Genomic DNA, 21,720 nt, shown 5'->3' with positions numbered 1-21,720 from the left:
ATATATTCACCAGAAACAAATGATAAATGTGGATCACACACAAAAAAAACTTATTTCAAGAAGAAAAACAAAGATAAATGAAAAAAAAAATTCATTTAGACATTCTATCAAACAGGTGTTAGGCATAGAGGTATTGGTTATAACATTATGAAAAGATTGGATGAATACTGAAAATACCTTACCTAGAAACTTCCCAACCAACATCTAAAGACCAAACACATTGGAATAGGGCAATGTAATTTAAAGAAATGGAGCACAATTGCAAACCGGAATCTTTAAGGCATTTTATCAAACACATGGTATGCAGAAACAATGTAGACGTGAAGAACACATGTCAAGATAATGAACTCATTCCTAAATACACGATAGTGTATCTAGTTTGCAACAATCATATGAGAGAGAAAGAATGATCAATGTGAATCAAGCACTCAATCAATTCGGAATGGCAAAATGAAACCCAAACATTCACATTCTAGAATTTGATTTGAAATCAAATCTAAAAAGAATAAAGGAAGAAAAGAACGGATTTCAGGTTTTTTAACAAAAAACTCGACAGGCGTGTCCGGACAGGTAAGTGTCGTGTCCGGACATCCTCCCCCTTAATATTAAAACAAAATAAAAAATAAATCCCTTTTTTTTTCTTTTTCTTTTTCTTTTTTTTTTTGGTTTAAAATTAAAACACACTATGTATAGATATCCAATAACCCATGCATGTCCTTATGAAAATCTTAACAATCTGGAGTGATCAACAACTACACATACCATAAATGTATCACATGCATAAATCATCCTTTTTCTGTGAATTCAGCCAAGTAAGCAATAATCAGAAAACTCATGCGATGGTGTAGTGTGTGAAAAGCTCCCATTAAATAAGATTTCATCAGTGGAAGGTAAATCTAGACAAACATTTATCAAATGAAAGACAAGTAGTCTGATTCAAGCCACAATCAAACCTTATAATGTTAGGACTTAGAATCCCTCATCCGATACACTCCCCCTGAGACTAATCATTCGCTTTTCACCATGTCCTTTAATAACCATCTATTTCCGCAATGATTTGATCACTGATTCTTTCTATGAGGAGATATAGAAGCAAAACGAAGTCATTTGAACATATTTTATTCCCTTTTTTTTTTATTGAAGAAAATGTCTGAATTTTTAGGAGCTAGGTTCAACTAACGAGTTGGTCAAGTGGATAGAAATGACACTACCTATCTTCCAAAAAAATGTTTGATCTGAATTCCCAAACACATATGAAAAATACAAACTTAATGGGGGCAAATAGTGCACAACTTCGAACATGAGAAAAACTGACTCTTACTCCTTCAACAGTTTTCAGAAGAACAAGGTAGATCATAAAACATATGAGGCATTAGATGGAAAGTGCAGACTGATTGACCCCACTCATATGTAAAATATTCATTTGAAACCAATACATGAGACACTGACTATCAAACAAACAAAAAAATATCCCAAAAATAACATAATCAAAGAAAAGAAAAACAAAACAAACAAAAATGCCCTAGAACAACTATAGAAAAATATCAATATGTTTAATTTCTAGGCATGTTCTATGTATACGATCATGAGAGATTGCATACACCAATAGCATTCCTGAGATACTCAAACCTAGATCCATCTAGGGGTTTTGTAAACAGGTTAGCTAATTGATGTTCAGTAGGCATAAATTCAAGAGATACCACCTGGGTCTTTACCAAGTCACGGATGAAATTATGACGAATGTCAATGTGTTTCGTGCGTGAATGTTGGACCGGATTCTTTGAGATGTTGATGGCACTAGTATTGTCACAGTAGACAATCATCTTTCCTTGAGCAAATCCATAGTCTGCAAGAAGTTGCTTCATCCAAATTAGCTGTGTGCAGCAGCTCCTAGAAGTAGAAAGACAGATGGAGTTTTGTTTCTTACTCATCCAGGCGACCAAATTTGTTCCCACATAAAAACATCCGCCTGATGTACTCTTTCGATCATCAGCATTAACAGCTCAGTCAACATTAGAATATCCTGCAAGTTCAAGATTTGTGTTAGTAGAAAAATAAATCCCAAAATTGATAGTGTCATTTACATACCTGAGGATTCGTTTAACTGCTGTCATATGAGATTCCTTTGGATTAGCTTGAAATCGAGCACATACACCCACACTGAAAGATATATCTGGTCGACTAGCTGTAAGATAGAGTAGACAACCGATCATACTTCTATATAAGGTTTGGTCAACGGATTTCCTAGCCACATCTGCACTCAACTTAACACTTGTACTCATGGGTGTGCGAGCATGACTTTTTCCATCCAATCCGAATCTCTTCACAAGATCTTTGGCATACTTTGGTTGAGACACAAAGATACCTTTGTGGGATTGTTGAACTTGAAAACCTAGAAAGTAAGTCAATTCACCAATTATACTCATTTCGAACTCTTGTTTCATTTCTGTAGAAAATTGATGAGCCTATGAGTTGACCGTAGAACCAAAAATAATGTCATCTACATAAATTTGGACAATGAGTAGTTGACTGCCTTTCCTACGGATGAACAAGGTACCGACAACTTGTCCTCAGATGAACCCATGCTCAAGAAGATATGTTGTCAGACGTTCATACCAAGCTCTTGGAGCTTGTTTCAATCCATAAAGTGCCTTTTTCAGCTTGTAAACATGTTCCGGATATGTTGGATCCCGAAACCCTTTTGGCTAAGCTACATATACTTCTTCTTGAAGAATGCCATTAAGAAAAGCCCTTTTGACGTCCATCTGATACAATTTGATTTGGAGATGACATGAGATGCTCAACAAAATTCTGATAGATTCCAATCTGGCTACCGGTGCGAACGTCTCATCAAAATCCGCTCCTTCAACTTGAGTGTATCCTTGAGCAACCAATCGAGCCTTGTTTCTTACCACTGTACCATGCTCGTCGGATTTATTCTTGAATTTCCATTTAGTGCCAATGATATTCTGATCTTTTGGTCTTGGAACCGAATTCCATACACCATTTCGAACAAACTAATTGAGTTCATCATGCATAGCCGCAACCCAACTCTCATCTTCTAATGCCTCATTAACCTTCTTTGGCTCAATCTGAGAAAGATAACAAGAATAAGAGACTTGATTTACCACCCTGTTTCGCAGTTGTAAACCTTCATTAACATCTCCCAGCAAATTTTCTCTAAGGTGATTAAGTTTGACTGTTGAGGATGGTACATGAGAGACCAAGTTTGGAACTGGTGAAGGAGTCATGTCTTCTGTAGCTGAAGGTATTGATGTACGGACTGCTGAAACATTCGGACTAGGAGGTTCATGAGTTTTATCAAAAATATCAACTTGCTCCCCCTCAATATGAGGTTCTTCTTATGCAAAATGATCCTTGGTAGTTTCATCATCGATGCCAACATTGACTGATTCCATTACTCACTTGGTCCTTGTGTTATACACACGACTGGCTCGACTTGCAGTGGAATACCCAAGAAAAATTCCTTCGTCACTCTTTGCATCAAACTTCCCCAAGTTCTCCCTGTCACGAAGAATGTAGCATGTACTTCCGAACACCCAAAAATATTTGATAGTGGGTTTCTTGCCTCGCCATAGCTCATACGATGTCTTGGTAGTTGTTGGTCTGAGAAAAACTCGATTTACAATATGACATGCCGTATGGACTGCTTCTCCCCAAAAATGTTGTGCCAAATTCTTAGCATGTATCATGACTTTAGCCATTTCCTGTATGACTCTATTTTTCGGTTCGACTACTCAATTTTGTTGAGGAGTTATGGGGGATGAGAATTCTTGTTTGATACCTTGCTGAGCACAATAATCTTCAAAACTTGAGTTCTCGACTTCTTTGCCATGATCACTACGGATTCGCTTGATGAGACAGTCTTGTTCATTTTGTATCTTATTGAACAAGATCTGAGCTTGTTCAAAGGCTTCAGATTTCTCTCTTAGCAAAATTACCCATACGACCACCATAATGTATTTCTTGCCTCCCAAACTGGCTGTCTGTGTAGGTCCCATGAGATCCATGTGAAGAAGCTCTAAGTTTCGAGAGGTAACAATACCTGAGATCTTTTTGTGTGGAGTTCTAGTTTGTTTCCCCAATTGACATGGTGCACACTTTCCTTTATCAGCCTAATGAATCTTGGGTAAATCAACTATGGCTTCTGTCTTTAAGATTCTGACCAGATCATGAAAATTTAGATGCCCCAGCCATTGATGCCACAATTCTCCAGTGTCCATGGTTGCCTTATTGCATTTTATTTGAGAAGTTGAGGAGAGACAATAGCAGTTGTCAACAGTGTGTTCTCCTTCCATCAACCATTTTCCTTGAGAATCAAAGATGCTGCATTCTTTCTTAGAAAACTGAACCACTAGATCATAATCACAAAACTGACTGATGCTCAATAAATTTGCTCGAAGTCCTTCAACATACAGCACTTCTTGTGGAGTAGGAGCACCGAAAATTTTCACAATTCCTTGACCGATCACCTTCGATTTGATGCCATCTCCATAAGCGATGCTTCCACCTCCTTTGCCTTCTTTAAGCTCTTTGAATAGAGACTTATCACCTGTCATATGTTTGGAACAACCACTATCCAGAAACCACAAACAAGAGTTAAGCACACTTAAGGCAGTATGAGCAACAAAGCATAGATGATCTTTCTTTTTAACCCATACCTAATCCTTTTGAGGAGGTGTTTGCACATTATTGTCAATCAAATTAGACATATCTTTTATATCAACAGAATTTGACAAAACTGCTAACTTCTCACTAATAAGTTTCACTTGATTAGTTAAAACTTTTAGTTGATTCTCAATTCCAGTTTCATCTAGTCTAGGGATATTCTGCTGAGATCATGGTTGTTCAGCCCTAATTTGAAAACAATTTGGTCGAGTATGACCTTTGACACCACAGTGAAAACAAGTAAGGATGAACTTAGAATTGAAGTTAGTCCTTACCGGAACCTTGAATTTCAACTTATCTTTCTTGGTCACATCTTCTGAGCTTTCTTTAGGTAAACACGAATTCTCAATTTCCACATCTTCCATCTTAGGTTTCACAAACATAATTTTAGAAGTGGTAGCAACATTTGAAGAAGATGAATTAACATGTTTATTAAAACCCAATCCAATCCTATCATATGAATGTTTCTGATTCCCTAACATTTGATTCAATTTATCACTAGAAAATTTCTTTAAATGATCATTTGAATCATTCAAGTCCGTTTCCAGAGATTTAACTTTAGCAATCAGCATGAGGTTTTCAGAAGTCAAGGTGTTTTGAATAGCTAAACATTCATCCATAGATTTCATTAATCTCTCTTTCTCAAGTTCAGCTTCTTTCAGATTTTTCAGATTTCTCTTATTCAACTTGTCCAATTTATCACATTCCACAAACAAGTTATTATAAGCAGTTTGTAAATCCACCTCATCATCAGTTTCAATTTCAGATTTGTTTATCATATGAGGTGAGTTAACAGTCTTATAATCATTATCATAGGAAACAGTAAAAGCTAAATAATTCACTCCTCCTTCAACTTCTTCTTCAGATTTTTCATCATCCGACTCATCACTCTAAGTGACATTAAAAGCTTTACCTTTGGACTTTTTCAGATTAGCACATTCAATTCGAATATGACCCCGACCCCCACATTCATGACATTTGCGTCCACTAGTAAACTTATCCTTCTGATCAGTCTCTAAGTTATCTCGTGGATTACTTCTAAATTCACCTCTAGGTTTCACAGGAACTTTTGAGTCTCGAGTTTTAAACTTTCCATTCACGAGTCTAAAGAATTTTCTAAATTTTTTAGCAAACCGGGCAAATTCTTCATCATCCCCAGAATCCTCATCAGACGAACCACAAGAATTGACTTTAACATTTTTTGCCTTAAGAGCAATGTTTTTAGTTTTCTTGATTTTGGGTAGAATTAGCTCAGAAGTCTGAAAGGAACTTTCAAGTTCTTTTACTCTCATAGTATCTAAGTCCTTGCTCTGTTGTATAGCAGCAATTTGGGGGATAAACCTCTCGGGCAAAGATCTTAAGATTTTTTTCACCACTTTAGCATCATCCATTTTCTTTCCTAAATTAATGGTAGAGTTTCTAATGACACTAAGCTTTGAATAGAATTCATCAAAAGTTTCATCTTCCTGCAGTCTAATCTCCTCAAACTGAGAAACCAACATTTGTATTTTTGAAGTTCTAACAACCTTAGTTCCTTCATGTGTGATTTCTAAAGTTTCCCAAGCTTCCTTAGCTATTTCACATCTAGAAATTCTAGAAAATTCCTCATTTGAAACAGAGATGTAAATAGCATTTATAGCTTTGTCATTTGCAATAGCATTATTCTTTTCCTCTGTTGTCTATTCAGCTATTGCTTTGTCTGGACGTGTCCATCCAGATTCAAAAATATGCCAAACATTAATGGATTTAAAGTATGCTCTCATACGAATTTTCCAAAACGTATAATTTGTTTCGTCAAAGACGGGAAGGGAATTAGGAGCAACAGTAAGAGACATTTGATATGGAGTCTTGGATCACACTCAGGAAAAAAATTCCTTCACGGAGTGAACCCGCTTTGATACCAAATGAAAAACCTAAAAACGACTCCAAACTATACTATTCAACTGCCTATATGAAACCCTCAGATTGAACGAAATAAAATCTAACCTAACAGTTAATATTCAACCAAATACCAATATGTAATAAATAATCAAGAACACAGATATTTGGTTACGAAGAGGAAACCATTCAGAAAACTCTTTAAATGTAAAACCTCTCCGGAGCAGCCAAACACAGGAAATTAATCCAATATAAGAAGAATAAGGAATACAAGAAGAATTATAAAACCTTTGCAATTTACTTTTCCTTGCACACGACAAGCGACCCACTTGACTTCTACCGCAGTAGCCCTTTCCATAACATCTGGCACAATTCTTCTATAAGATTTCCTTTCATCGGAACTCTGATTGGTTTCACGTATTTAATCTTTTCTCAAATAAGCTAGAACAATATCTCTCTCTAATCTCTCTAATAAAACTCTCAAAATACGTGCCTATATTAGGCAAAACATTTTGTTTAAATAGAGAATAAAACAATAATTCAGTAGCCATGTCCGGCTAGGGATAATTAGGTGTTCGGACATGGCTAGGGTTACATATGCGTAACCACGTGGGGTCCAGACACCCAAGTCATGTGTTCGGACATGCCATGCAAAATGGGCCTGCTGGAAATTGGGTCCGAACCCAGCTTCTAACGGTCCGGACCTGACTCACAAATGCAGCTTTCTAGAACTTGGGTCCAGACCTAGCTTCTGGCAGTTTGGACCTATCTCTCAAAAAAAAGCTTGCTGGAAATGGGGTCCGGACCCAGCTTCTGGCGGTCCGGACAAGCCCTTCAAAATGTATTGTCTGGAAATTGGCTCCGGACCTAGCTTCTGGCGGTCCGAACAGGCCTTCTAGAATCTTGCTTTCTGGACATGCTGAGGTGCTCATTTTCAACATCTTACATGCAAACCGAATGTGCCAAAACCTAAACTAACAGTACTAAAAGTACTTTTTAAACTATAAACTAACAGGACTAAAAGTACTTTTTAAACTATTTAACACAATCCCAAACAGACCCTTAGTCAGCATCCCACAACACGTCAGATGCAATATATATATATCACCCAAAAAAACCCTTAACCAATCTGGATATTATAGTAGATATGTAATTTTTAAGTTATTAATTAAAATAGAAATCCATCAATAGGTCCCTTAATCGAGTAGTTTTCTCTACAATTGCGCAAATGTAGAGAAAACTACACGATTATCTCATTGCCACTTTTATCCGATTGAATAGGAAAAGAAAACAAGTTGGATTATTTGTGGAGTCATATTATTCATCATTTTATTACAAACTTCAGAAGAAGCCATAGTTCATCATTTTATACTTAGAAAATTATAATATATCAAGTAAAAATCAATGAGCCATATATAGCATGAGTACTTCAATCTTTGCTCCGCCAGGAAGAGGGTGAACTCCTGCCACTAAAATCCCCAAGGCAAACTTTGATATGGATTTCCAAATGCAGCAACATTGCCAGGACGTGTGAATACAACCTACATTGTGGATTGAAGGTAAGTATATATATGAAGAGTTCTAGGATCAAATATAAGATATATAAAGATAGGGTTTGTTAATGAACACAGCAACACGCGAATAGGCTCAGGCTTGAAATTCATTTGGATTAGCTCGGCTAAGTAAACTCGTGTAACTTTATTTTTATTATCATTTTTATGTAATGAGAATATCCTAAGTATCGAAAAAGATAAAAATGAATTATCTTTGTAATAGCTTGAATTATTGTAATTGTGAGTTTTGATATAGATATATGTGTATTTGTGTGTGTTTATATATGTGTGTGCGTGTGATGAACGTATATACATATTATATTAGACAAACATGTAGATTCAAGATTAGATTGTTTAAAATTCAAGTAATCTCAACAATAATAAGTATGGGTTTGTGGAAAAATAAACAATAAGGAAATTTACTTTATATATGCAATAAATAAGTTAATTGTGTACTTTTTCTCATTTAATTATCTCAACGATTCAAAAGCAATGTGGTTTTCATAGCATATCACATGAGTAAATTGGTTCTTTTGTAAAGAAACATATATATATATATATATACCTGATAATTTGCAACTGTACATGTTTTAAAACCAGCAGCACAATAGTCAAAGTAATATTCCCACGTCCGTATGAATTTTTCATCAAAGCCAAGAGCAAGGATTTCCCTGAAAATGTAATTAACATTAATTCAACCCATCAAAATCATTAGCTTAAAATAGTGATCAGATTTACAATATTTTTTCAACTACAAATTCCCATAACAAACTTATCCCCTTTCATATACTCTATTCGATCTACTATATATAAAGTTAAAAAAAAATAAAAAAAAATAAAAGAAAAATAGAGAGACTGTTTCATTAGCATATTATAACATGGGGGAGCATTGCAAAAATGGGTGGGAGAATGCAACAATGGATGTGAAGGTCCTCTTATCAGTCCACTTGTAGATTATTAATTGGGATGCTTTGACTGGTAATTTCACCAAAGCTGTTCTTCCCTTTTATCTTCTGTTAGGTTTTCTTTTTGTGTTGGAGAATTCATGTGTCAAAATATGGTATTTGGGTTGTAATGTTTATGTTATGGATTAAGTCACTGTAAAAGTTGTCCAAGACATGAATAACTAATTCAAATTTATGAATGTTGTCTACCAAAGACCAAGTTAGAGTAAAACAACCAAAACCTTTTATTTCGACTTTATGCTTTGTGGCTTTGGAAAGCTGATTCAAAGGGTTATAATTTTATATTTCATATAAAACGAGTTGTCAACAAAAGTCTAAAAATCTAGTACAGAGAGTCTTGTTCGAAAAAGATAATGCATAACGTGCTAGTACTAAAACCTGGGAGGTTTGTTTGAAGTCTTTTTTAAGTCCTGTTCGAACAAAATTGTATGTTTCTTTGAAACCCTAAAGCTTATTCGAACAAAACTAGGCCAGATTGTTTGAAACCCTTGTCCGCTTAGCTTAAAAACTTCAGTTTTCTCCCACTTATATAAGCCTCACAAGCCACAACTTTCAAAAGTAAGAGAAGCTATTTTTCATTATTCTTGTAGAGGTTTCTTAGCACCCTTGATTCTAAATAGTTTCAATACTTCTCATTTTTTTCATGATCATCCAAACCACAAAAAAGTCTACAACCACCAGAGTTCTGGCCAGGTTGAAGTGGACGAGGTTTGTTCGTAAAGGTGATCCGTCTAGAGAATGCCTGAGGCTCTTGGGCCACTACGGTGGGAGGTGAATGGGTCGTTTGCAAGAGTTCTATATCGAGTCTTGGTAGTTACAAAAGGTCTTGTAATTCTGATCAAACTATAACACAAAATCTTCTATAGTGCATATCTTTGGAATTGGCTGTCCCTTGAAGTGGTTTTATTTTTGAAGAATTTTTCAAAATGTTTCCTCTTCATTTCAAAAAAAAATAAAATAATTGTTTTGAGATGAAGCCTGGGGAATGAAGTGCATGATCATTTTTCATACCTCTGGTTCTCCATAAAAATTTTTCTCCAAGATCTGAGTGTTTGGTAGTAATGATGCCCTATATTCTCCACGTGCTCCACACTGCAATTACAGAGTTTCTATTAATTTTAGAGAGAAATAAATAGTAACACCAAGCAATAAACCTATACCTGAGCCTGGATGCAGCAGCCATGGCTGATATTACCCTGCTTAATGAAGGCACGCAAATACCAGGAAAAATATATTCCTTCATAAACTCTGAACTTTTCCTGTACTCGTCATAACGTGCATCTGGTAGCGATGAGAACTAACAAGAGATGAACCAGCTTTAATTGTTAGCAACTTTACTTAAAATTAAACCCCTAAAAGAGTGGCAAAGACCAGGGCTTTCCGGAACCAAGACATTATAATCAAACAAGAAATGAGACAGAACCACCTGCAGAACAAGAACCCCGTCTTCTGCTAAGACTGATTCACAGCAACTGAAAAACTCTTCTATAAATTCATGGCCAACATGTTCTATCATCTCGCTGAAAGATTATATCAAAGATATCATTTCTTTCTTGTTGGAATCATTGTTGGCAGATGAAATATTTTCTTGCAAATGAACTCACCAGGCTATAATTCTGTCGTATTTGTTGGCATCAGGCAATTGGCGGTAGTCGCAAAGAAGAAATCTAATGTTGTCCTGAAAGCAGAGTTGATTAAGAATATTTCTTGTATTCAATACCCATAACATATGCTTTTAAAGCAAAAAATTCATGAAAATACCTGAAGGCCAGCATCTTTTACTTTCTTCTCTGCAAATTTCAATTGCTCTTCAGACAGAGTGATGCCAGTGTATTTGCATCCAGTTTGTTTGACAACTTGAATAGCAAATATTCCCCAACCACACCCAATTTCAAGAACTTCATGCTTCTCATCAATTCTTGCCTGTGTTAATTGAAAGTGCAAGTAAAGAAGAATAAATAGCTTACAGCTACCCGAATTTTTAGAATTTGTCATAATCTAACTGTATAAGTTTAAGCCCACGTACGAGGAAGAGTGTTAAAGTATTTAAAGTTCTAGCTTTTGAGATAACTGATAGTTTAAGAAAGAGTAAAGACGCACCTTTTCTATCAAAAGTGAGATTTTTCTCAGCTGTGCAACATTCAAGTCTTCATCTTCCTTCTGAGAAGTGTTTTAATACACAGATAAATTTATTAAAGCTAAAGATTTGATGTTTAGCAATTGATGCATTGTCTAACAGTGAATCATCAAAAGGTTGTGAACCTGACCTTAAATACAGCACAGGAGTATTGCATTGATTCCCCCAAGAACAGAGCAAAAAGCTCATTGCTCTAGAAACACACAAAGATGATTTATAAGCTTCTCCTTGTTTTATACTGAATCAGTAAACAATACTATAAAGTCCTAGTTGGTAAAGCGAGAACCCCAATTGACATCTTTTTTATGGACTTCAATTAATAAAGATTCTAACAAATAACTTTCTGGGTAAGTCATTTAGAAATGCTCCACACTCTCCCAATATTCCCATACTTCGAAGTGCATATTCTTTGACGTGACACTAAAAATCACAATTAGATCATAAATTCAAGGGAAAAATGCAGTTTACACCCCTGAAATTTCATGGGTTTTTTAATTTTAACCCCAAAGTTCAAAAATTGGCAATCTATCCCCCTGAAGTTTCAAAAATTGGCAATTTAAACCTTCCGTTTAATTTTTCCGTTAAATTGGGCGGAAATTTTTTTAAAAAAGCTTAAGGGCAATGGTGTAATTTCATAGATTTCCGTCTATTTTGATGGAAAAATTAAACGGAATGTTTAAATTGCCAATTTTTTAAACTTCAGGGGAATAGATTGTCAATTTTTAAACTTTGGAGTTAAAATTGAAAAACTCCTGAAACTTCAGGGGTAAACTGCATTTTTCCCTAAATTCAATAATGATCTATCTAAAGAGTATAACAGTGATCTAATGCTTTCCCGTAAATTCAAACTGTTTTTGGGGATCAAAGTTCAAACCGACTTCAAGTGATACGTTCAGAGCTATGCTTGCATGCTAGTACACACACGCATAAACATTTACGTACTTTTTGTGACCATCTTTGCGTACATAAGCACATGTTCACACAAATACTTATTAATTAATGGTCCTTCTAGGCTTTTGCAAAGAAATCTATAGGCAAGGAATTTACAGGAAACAATTTTATACCAGATCAAAATGACGAGAGTTGTTTATTCGAGCCTGCTTAAGAGTATTTTTCCTTAAACAATGAGCGAAAAAGTATTTTGCAGATGCTAAACCAGCTGTGAATAGCACCGGTGTCCACCAGCCCCTAAAGCCAACAAAAGATGAATGCAATTGAGGAGATGAGATGACTAAATAGTAATCTCACTATCCAGTTGCAATATATATATATACCTTCTCTTATTCAATTTTGAGGCAGAGGACTTTGAATCTCTGCTTGCAATGAAAATCTGCCAAACAAATCTCCAAGGCAGATTCTGAGGAAGTAGATATGAAAAAAAGAAAAGAAAAGAAAAACAAGAAGAAACTTTGTATTGGCTTGGAACATTTCTATTTTGGGATTGATCGTCGACTGATCAGATCAATCATCTTACCATAAAAAGATTCAAAAGACCATCGTTTTTATCAGTGAAAGAAAAATCGCCATCAATGTAGGCACTTGCAAGGCCTAAATCAGCCCTTGTCATGACCTGACCATCAAAACACAATCTATTGCTCTTCAGTGATGGTGAGAAAATTCTGAAATACAATGAATGATTTAAATTTGAAATGCCAATATATATATACATATATATATATATATATATATATATATATAATGCCCGGCTAATTATTCTATTTAGGATAAAGTCTACATACCCCCTCAAACTACTACTAAATTGACAATGTCCCACCAAATTTTTAATTGTGACAATGTTTCTCAAAAACTACCAAAACATTGTCAATTTCCTCCAAGGCTAGCAAAAATATAAAAATGTCCTTATATATTTCTCAATAAGACAAAAATACCTCTATAAATTCAAAAAAAAAAAAAAATTCTTTTAAAAAAAAGAAAATTTAAATTTAAATTTTTTAAAAAATAATAATAATTTTTTAAACGATTTTTTTTTTTAAAAACGAATATTATTTTAAAATTAATATTTTTTTTTAGAACGGAAATTTTTATTTTAAAAAGTTATAAAACCAGGAAAAAAAATAAATTTTTATAACAAAAAAATCGAAATTTTTTAATTTTTTTTTTTAAATAAAAATAAAATTTGCCACCCTTTGGATTTTTTTTTTTAGTTAAAGGTTTTTTCTAGAAGTTTTAGTATTTTTTGTTTTTATTTTAATAAGGGCAATTTCGTCATTGGGGGAACATTTACAATTTTTGGTAGTTTGCGGGGACATTTTTAGAAACGAATTTTTTATTTTAAAAAGTTATAAAACCAAAAAATCAAAATTTTCAATTTTTATAACGAAAAAAAAAATCGAAATTTTTTAATTTTTTTCTTATAAAAATGATTTTTTTAAAAAAAAAAATCCAACCCTTTGGATTTTTTTTTTTTTTTTTAGTTAAAGGTTTTTTTAAGAAGTTTTCGTTTTGTTTTCATTTTACTAAGGACAGTTTCATCATTGGGGGACATTGTCACAATGGAAAATTTGAGAGAGACATTAATTATCAATTGAGTGGTAGTTTGAGGGGGTACGTAGACTTTCTCCTTTTATTTATTTATTGTTCATTTCAAATTCTATTAACATTGTACATACCTTCCAGTAAAACTGGGGTCTATGAACTTTAAGAACAACTTTTAGAGAAGATTTTCTCTTGTTTCCTTCAAAAGTAAATGTTGTGCCCCCGTCCTCCATCAAACTGTATGACAACAAGGTAGAGTTTATCAATTGACTCAATGATGAGATTCAAACATATATAGTTAGATAGTAGTTGCGACAGTGATGGTTAAAAGTATATACTAAGAATATTTTCAACAGCAAATAGTCATTTTAGCTATTCAAAAAGGTGGAAGTACCCCCTCCTACCTTGCAAGGTGGGCGGGGTAAGGTGTTGATGCATGTGTGCCAAATAGTGTTTTGCACGTTGGCGAATTTCATAGTTCAAAACACGTGTCTTAAGTTGTGTTTAAATCACCATTTATTCCATCATGTTAACTATTAAATTGAAATGTGTGGTGATGAAAAGTTAATGATAAAGTCAAAGTTTTAATTGAGGACCTTTAACTTTAATATCATGTTAAATCATTTTTTAATAAAGCGTTTGTAAGTGCAAACTCGAAAAATAACCTGATGTCTAAATCGATTGGATTACATATGTATACGTACCCTCTCCATAATTAATATTAACTATTCTAAATCAACCGAAAATATATGTCATGTATATCTTGTGATTAGGATATCTAATTAAGTGCTCTTGACGATGAATGCTGATACATATACTTCAATATATACTTAATTATCAGTATGATTCTATATACTGCAACAAGATCTTGTAGACTCACATTAAAGATCCAGTAGAGATATAACGTCCAAGGAAGCTAGTAACAAGATGACGTGCTCCAGCTTCCATCAGAGAAGCTTCCATGCGTTTTGGGTTGCTTAGTAGACCACCACTTTCTCCAACCCAACTCTGAGCCTGTGCAGCAGCCATGCCACCCTTTGAACCTACCAACAACTACACCTTCTAAGATGTGTTCCAATTGAGTTTCAAATATACCTGAGAAGAGACAAAAATATTAATTCAAAAAAAAAAAAAAATCCCAAAACAGCTTTCTCCAATCCAATTTTCTTGAATTAATTGCATAATTAAACATGCTTTATTTCATACCATAATAACTAATGCAAATTAACCTTAGAATTGGAAAGAAATTTTGAATTATTACCTCTGATTCTGGGTACTTAGCCAAACCTAGAAGAGAAAAAAATATTAATTCAAAAAAAAAAAATAATCCCAAAACAGCTTTCTCCAATCCAATTTTCTTGAATTAATTGCATAATTAAACATGCTTTATTTCATACCATAATAACTAATGCAAATTAACCTTAGAATTGGAAAGAAATTTTGAATTATTACCTCTGATTCTGGGTACTTAGCCAAACCTAGAGAGAGTTTTGCTCTTAAGTTTTCAGCATACCATTAATTTGACACCACCTAGACTTTATATATATTGAAATTGAGGATTGCTTACCCGATCGAGCAACTATTCTTTTTCCACACACAGAAAATGACAATGTTTCCTCCTGGCCCCCCTCGTACATATTTTTTGTAATCTTGTCCAAACCCGGCTCCAGAAAATTATCAAACCTAAAGAGAGTTTTGCTCTTAAGTTTTCAGCATGCCTAATTTGACACCACCTAGATTTTATAGATATTGAAATTGAGGATTGCTTACCCGATCGAGCAACTATTCTTTTTCCATAAACAGAAAATGACAATGTTTCCTCCTGGCCCTCCTTGGACATATTGGCTCTGTTTGCAAATGGCCCTGGAACGGTACTGGTCCAAGGCCGGTACTGTAGCATTTTTTTAGGAATATATATTTTATATGGAAAAATGTAAAAAATTTGTTTTGTAATGATTTTTTTATTTAAATAATAATAATAAAAATGATTGATGTGATATAAAAAATAGAAATGTTGGGATTAATTTTGATGTGAAAAGATTTTTTTTTTTTGGATTGAGGGTGGCCCTGGAACAGTACCGTTCCAGGGTCATCGGCAAACACACCCATTTTTTCTAATCTTATCCAAACCCGGCCCAGAAAATTATTAAAGTTATTTTTTTTTGTTTTTTCTAATCTTATTAAGTTAAAAAATGCCCCAGCTCTATGATAAAATAAAGGTGATAGGTGACAGGTGACAGGTACAAAACAAATACACCACCTAAAGAGAGTTTTGCTCTTAAGTTTTCAGCATGCCTAATTTGACACCACCTAGATTTTATATATATATATATATATATGGGTTAAATACCAAATATTCTTATGGGATTTGATACTTTTATTTTTACTCTCTTGGGGTTTCATTTTTATCATAAGACTCCCATGAGGTTTTGATAAAGGACCAAGTTAGTCCATCCGTTAGTTGATCGTTAGGACTGACACGTGGACCAATCAGATGTTGACACATGGCACATATTTATATATATATTTTTTAAAATTTAAAAAAAAAATGTATATATATTTTTTAAAAAAAAAATTGGGGTGGCTCTTGACCATTTGGGGGTGGCCTTTGGCCATGGGGGTGGCCAGGCCACCCCCATGGAGCCTTGGAGGTGGTTTCGGCCACCCCCTTGGAGCCCAAGGGGGTGGCCGAGCCACCCCCATCCGACCAAATGGGGGTGGCCATGAGCTCGGCCACCCCCAAATGGCCAAGAGCCACTCCCAATTTTTTTCCGTTTTATTTTTTTTTTTAAAAAAAAAAAATGTATTTTTTTAATTAAAAAAAATGTATTTTTTAAAAAAAAAATTAAATATGTGCCACGTGTCGACGTCTGATTGGTCTACATGTCAGTTCTAACGGTCAACTAACGGATGAACTAACTTGATCACTTATCAAAACCACAAGGACCTCCTATGATAAAAATAAAACCATAAGAAAAAAAAAATAAAGTTAAAAAACTCATATTTAATCTTTTTTCTAATCTTATCCAAACCCGGCCCCAGAAAATTATTAAAGTTATTTTTTTTATTTGTTTTTTCTAATCTTATTAAGTTAAAAAATGGCCCAGCTCTATGATAAAATAAAGGTGATAGGTGACAGGTGACAGGTGACAGGTGCAAAACAAATACACCCACTGCGTCTTAGTCTTCACCAGCTAGCTAGCCGCCTTTCACTGTTTCTGCTAGTGGATTCATAAAGTTAGACCGAGTGTCAAGAGTATCCCTGAAAATCAGCAACAATATTAAATCACAGCTCCCACATCTCCCTTCGAGAATCACGTTGAGACAGATGAAGACTCATCAGATCACCTTGACAGCCATGACAATTTTCCTGGTTTACAATACTTGCTTTCCATATTCTAAATTATTTGAATTTTCTTAGCCGTAAATGTCTTAGCAATTGTTGTATTAAGTTTATTGCTTTTCTTTTAGCTGTCGATCATTCATACACTTACCATTGTAATTATACACTTACCATTTAGATGATCATCTTTATTGTATTATAAAATAAAAATCCAACACTATTTTGGTCAAGCAACCAAAAATAGTTTCTTTAATTATTTTCATGGAGAGAAGTGTGGGTGACGTGGCTGGCTGTTGGGTGTTGGTCTGGAATGAAATTTTGATTTCCTGAAGTGATTCTCGAAGGGAGATGTGGAAGATGTGATTTGATATTGTTGCAGATTTTCCGGGATACCTTAACACCCCGAATTTCATAGTTCACCAGCTAGCTAGCCGCCTTTCACTGTTTCTGCTAGTGGATTCATAAAGTTAGACTGAGATCATATCCTGTAATAATTATGTTTCATTAGGAGATGAATATAATTATGTTGGTAAATATTGTATAGCTTTTTAAAAACAAAATATATAATGAATTCTTATATTTTGGATGTAAGCTTATTTTGCAGCCAGCGGTTCAAATACTTTTGAAATAGTATTATTTTCTCATTCTTTTTTCAAATTATATTTATTGAGTTTCAACTGGACGATATATTCTCTCGAAACGATTGCTTCAATTTCTTTTGGTATGATAGTATCTGTCAAGTTCTATATAAATATAAAATAACATAATGTTAAAAGAGGTTAGAATGTGATATTTTGTGTTATTATTGAAGTTTTTACTTTATTTTATAATAGTAATACAAATAAATTCTGATTTCTTACCTCAACTTGAATATTTGCAAGTTCCTTCTTTCCAATAAGTTTTTCAGCATCTTTGTCAAAGATGGTGAATGTTGTTGAATGACTTGTATTTGATACTTCAATTTGTTTTTAGTAAAATTAATTTTTATATATGCATACATATATGTATGTGTGTGTATGCACTAAATAACTTTTGTTGTTTTACCTTGGTACTATGAATTTAGGTTCCATTTGACAACGGTCACACCAAAAAGATCAGTTTGTAGGATTAACCTTTGTCTTGCATGTAATACACCCCAAATTAGTTGAGGAGCCACGATTTTGACTCAAAGGGGTCAATTTTTTTTTTTTTTTTGTCTTTTAATTTTTTATTAAAAAAATTAAAGTTGAACAAAATTTGATTAAAAATATTAATGAATAGAACTAATGAAATAAATAAATAATTCAACAAAATTTAATTATTGTTTAAAATAGATAAATGTAAGTTACAATTTATTTTGTCAATCCTATAATGTAAATTTAGAATTTGATTAGAGCTGAATAGAATCATTATTTTTCCCTTAGGAATAGCGATTTCCCTCTTTTTTTAGAGAAATAGTTATTCCTATGTGTAAGGGATTAATTATTTCCACAGAAATAAATATTTTTAGGAATAAACCTTTACCAAACAAAAAAAGATTATTCCATAGGAATAACCATTCTATTTCAGGGGTATATCCCGCAAACCAAATGAGCCCCAAGTCTTATTTTAACTCCAAAAATCATTTAGGGTATAAAATGGGATAGTAGCTGTAGTTTATTTTCAAGAAAGAATTATTAAACAAAAGCTTGTTTTCGGGTTTTGTGGGTTTTGCCCACCCCTAATCATACTCCAATGACAATACAAGAAGGTCTAGCACGCTAATTATTTGTCTCCTTCCCGATCACGATATATATTGTAGATTTTAAAATGTCACATTTTTTATTGGTAGCATTTTTCATGCCACTTTCTTTGATGTAATTTTAAAATTTATATATTTTTTTTAAAAAAAAAAATGTATGGAATCATGTCCACTTGACGTATGTGATTTTGGCATCTATCATGTTCCATTTCAAGAAGTGTTATACATTTATTTTTTTCACTTATTTCTTGTTTATTTTTGTGCTAATTAAATCTTTATAATTCATATGTGATCTTACAAATTTCATAGCAAATTTGACCATCTCTTATACCGAAATAGACAAAAAATAAAAAATAAAAATAAGAAAACCATCTCTCACTTACATTCTTAGATCTAAGATCCCATATTTTTCTTCCCTTTCTTCGTCTCAATAATTAAGTCGCATCGAAGTCACGGTCGGCAACTCTAGTAATTTAAAGCCTCGTTTGGTTTGCGGAATACGCATTCCAATAGGAAAATGAATAAGTATTGCCGGGAATACAAGAGGTTGGAATGGAATAATTATTCCAATTATTTAGTTTGTAGCAAACTTATTTCATAATTGGAATTGAACCAAAATTACTAAAAAGCACAAATAATTTCTAATTTTTCCAAAACATTTTTTTTTTAAAAAAAAAAAACAACAAAATTAAAAAGAAAAACCTTGTGGGTGGTCGGCCACTCCATGAACTGGGCACCACACACAAGGTTTTTTTTTTTTTTTAAGTTGGAGAGAATTTTAAAAAAAAAATTAAATTAAAAAAAAAATGATTTTTTTGAAAAACTTAGTCATTTCCCTCAGGAATAGCTATTCCTCTAAAAAAATGAAAGGAATAGCTATTCCTATGTGTTAAGAATTAATGATTTTCACGGGAATAACTATTCTTTGGAAGAGACTCTTACCAAACAAAAGAATGACTATTTTATAGGAATAACCATTCCATTCCAATGATCTATTCCGCAATCCAAATGAGCCCCAACTCTTATTTTTACTCTAAAAATCATTTAGGGTATAAATATGGGATAAGAGCTATAGTTTATTTTTAAGAAAGAATTATTAAGTAAAATCTTGTTTGTAGTTTGTTTCCAACCCTAATTGGATTCAATTGTGGTCTCTCATACTCGAAAGGAAGCGCACAACGGAAAGAGAGAAAAAAAGATGGAAAAGAAGGAAGCGGTGCAGGAGAATATGATGGGTATTAGGCTTTAGTTAGGGTTAGGATAAAATTACGGGGCATGTCAGGGCGAGTATCCGGTAAATTAGAAAATTTATATTCACAACCCGACCCGACCTACCCAAATATCTTAATATATAACACGAATCCGCTTTTTTATGAGAAAATTCGGGCGGGATGGGTAGGGCGGGTTTTGCGGGTTTTGCCCACCCCTATTCATAACTTCAATGACAATGCAAGAAGGTCTACCACACTAATTATTTTTGTCTCCCTCCCCGATCAAGATATATATTGTAGATTTTAACTATTGATAGCATTTTTCATGCCACTTTCTTTGAAGCAATTTTAAAATTTATATATTTAAAAAAAAAAAATTGTATGAAATCATGTCCTCTTGACGTATGTGATATTGGCATCTATCATGTTCCATTCCAAGAAGTGTTACATATTTATTTTTCACTTATTTCTTGTTTATTTTTGTGCTAATTTATCACTAAATCTTTAAAAACGGTATGTTATCTTACAAATTTCATAGCTAATTTGACTATCTCTTATACCGAAGTAGAAAAAAAAAAATATATGAAAATCATCTCTCACTTAAATTCCTAGGTCTAAGATCCCATATTTTTCTTCCCTTTCTTCGTCTTAATAATTAAGTGGCCTCGAAGTCACGGCCAGCAATTCTAGTAATTTAATGCCTCATTTGGTTTGCGGAATATGCATTCCAATAGGAAAAGGAATAAGTACTGCTGGGAATAGAAGAGTTTGAAATGGAATAATTATTCTAATTCTTTAGTTTGTAGCAAACATATTTCATAATTAGAATTGAACCAAAATTACTAAAAAGCACATATAATTTATAATTTTTTCAAAAAAAAAAAAAAAAAAAAAAAAAAAACAAACAAACAAAGTAAAAAAGAAAAACCTTGTAGGTGGTCGGCCACCACTTGAACTGGGCGCCCCACACAAGTTTTTTTTTTTTTTTTTTTTAGTTGGAAAGAAAATTAAAAAAAAAAAAAAAAAAAAATGGTTTTTTGAAAAACTTGGTCATTTCCCTCAGGAATAACTATTTTCTCTCATTTTTTTAGAAGAATAGTTATTCCTGTGTGTTATGGATTAATGATTTCCACGAGAATAATATTCCTAGGAATAGATCCTTACCAAACAAAAAAATAACTATTTCATATGAATAGCCATTCCATTCCAGTGGTCTATTCCACAAATCAAATGAGCCATGAATCTTATTTTAACTCCAAAAATCATTTAGGGTATAAACATGGGATAGTAGCTAAAGTTTATTTTTAAGAAAAAATTATTAAGCAAACGCTTGTTTGTGGTTTGTTTCCAACCATAATTGGATTCAATTGTGGTATCTCCTACTCAAACGGAAGCACACAACAAAAAGAGAAAGAAAAGAGAAGGAAAAGAATGAAGTGGTGCAGGAGAATATGATGGGTATTTGGGTTTAGTTAGGGTTAGGATAAAATTGCTAGGCATGTCGGGGCGAGTATCCGGTAAATTAGAAAACTTACATTCACAACCCGACCCGACCTGGCCAAATATCTTAATATATAACACGAATCTGCTTTTTTATAGAAAATTCGAGCGGGACGGGTGGGTCGAGTTTTACGGGTTTTGCCCACCACTAATCATAACTCCAATGACAATACAAGAAGGTCTAGCATGCTAATTATTTGTCTCCCTCCTCGATCACGATATATATTG

The 21,720-nt window shown here is 33.5% G+C and overlaps 2 protein-coding genes across 8 annotated transcripts in view; both read right to left on the bottom strand.

Moving 5' to 3' along the window:
* Positions 1 to 21,720, bottom strand: part of LOC132178506 (uncharacterized) — an 89,511-nt gene that overhangs the window by 48,323 nt on the left and 19,468 nt on the right. The gene's annotated exons all lie outside the window — the stretch shown is intronic.
* On the bottom strand, positions 7,841 to 15,306 carry LOC132177032 (Cyclopropane-fatty-acyl-phospholipid synthase). Of its 6 annotated transcripts, none has more exons than XM_088515360.1 (15): positions 15,286 to 15,306; positions 14,599 to 14,813; positions 13,853 to 13,955; positions 12,697 to 12,792; positions 12,497 to 12,579; positions 12,287 to 12,410; positions 11,353 to 11,415; positions 11,186 to 11,245; positions 10,847 to 11,008; positions 10,690 to 10,763; positions 10,512 to 10,605; positions 10,246 to 10,382; positions 10,097 to 10,177; positions 8,686 to 8,791; positions 7,841 to 8,108 (listed from the first exon to the last, which is right to left on the bottom strand). In XM_088515360.1, the coding sequence occupies exons 2-15, from the start codon at positions 14,745 to 14,747 to the stop codon at positions 8,037 to 8,039; spliced, it is 1,404 nt and encodes a 467-aa protein (XP_088371486.1). In that variant the 5' UTR covers positions 14,748 to 14,813; positions 15,286 to 15,306; the 3' UTR covers positions 7,841 to 8,036. The 6 variants fall into 6 exon arrangements, with proteins under 6 accessions (XP_088371486.1, XP_088371484.1, XP_088371487.1 ...); XM_088515358.1 differs by lacking the exon at positions 15,286 to 15,306 and adding an exon at positions 15,171 to 15,252; XM_088515361.1 differs by lacking the exon at positions 15,286 to 15,306 and adding an exon at positions 15,171 to 15,252 and having other exon boundaries at positions 12,497 to 12,552.

This window comes from Corylus avellana, chromosome 4 (genome assembly GCF_965113065.1).
Source record: "Corylus avellana chromosome 4, dhCorAvel1.hap1.2, whole genome shotgun sequence".
NCBI classification, from domain to species: Eukaryota; Viridiplantae; Streptophyta; class Magnoliopsida; order Fagales; family Betulaceae; genus Corylus; species Corylus avellana.
Note: the sequence above shows the minus strand (reverse complement) of the source record. Positions and strands in the feature narration are given on the sequence as shown.

What these genes read in the sequence shown, in the direction of transcription:
- LOC132177032 (XM_088515360.1), bottom strand. Translation starts at nt 14,747, where the DNA reads ATGGCTGCTGCACAGGCTCAGAGTTGGGTTGGAGAAAGTGGTGGTCTA. An exon ending in GCTGCTGCATCCAGGCTCAG is followed by an intron (nt 10,178 to 10,245) that starts GTATAGGTTTAT and finishes CTGTAATTGCAG; the next exon opens with TGTGGAGCACGTGGAGAATA. An exon ending in GTACAGTTGCAAATTATCAG is followed by an intron (nt 8,109 to 8,685) that starts GTATATATATAT and finishes TCCACAATGTAG; the next exon opens with GTTGTATTCACACGTCCTGG.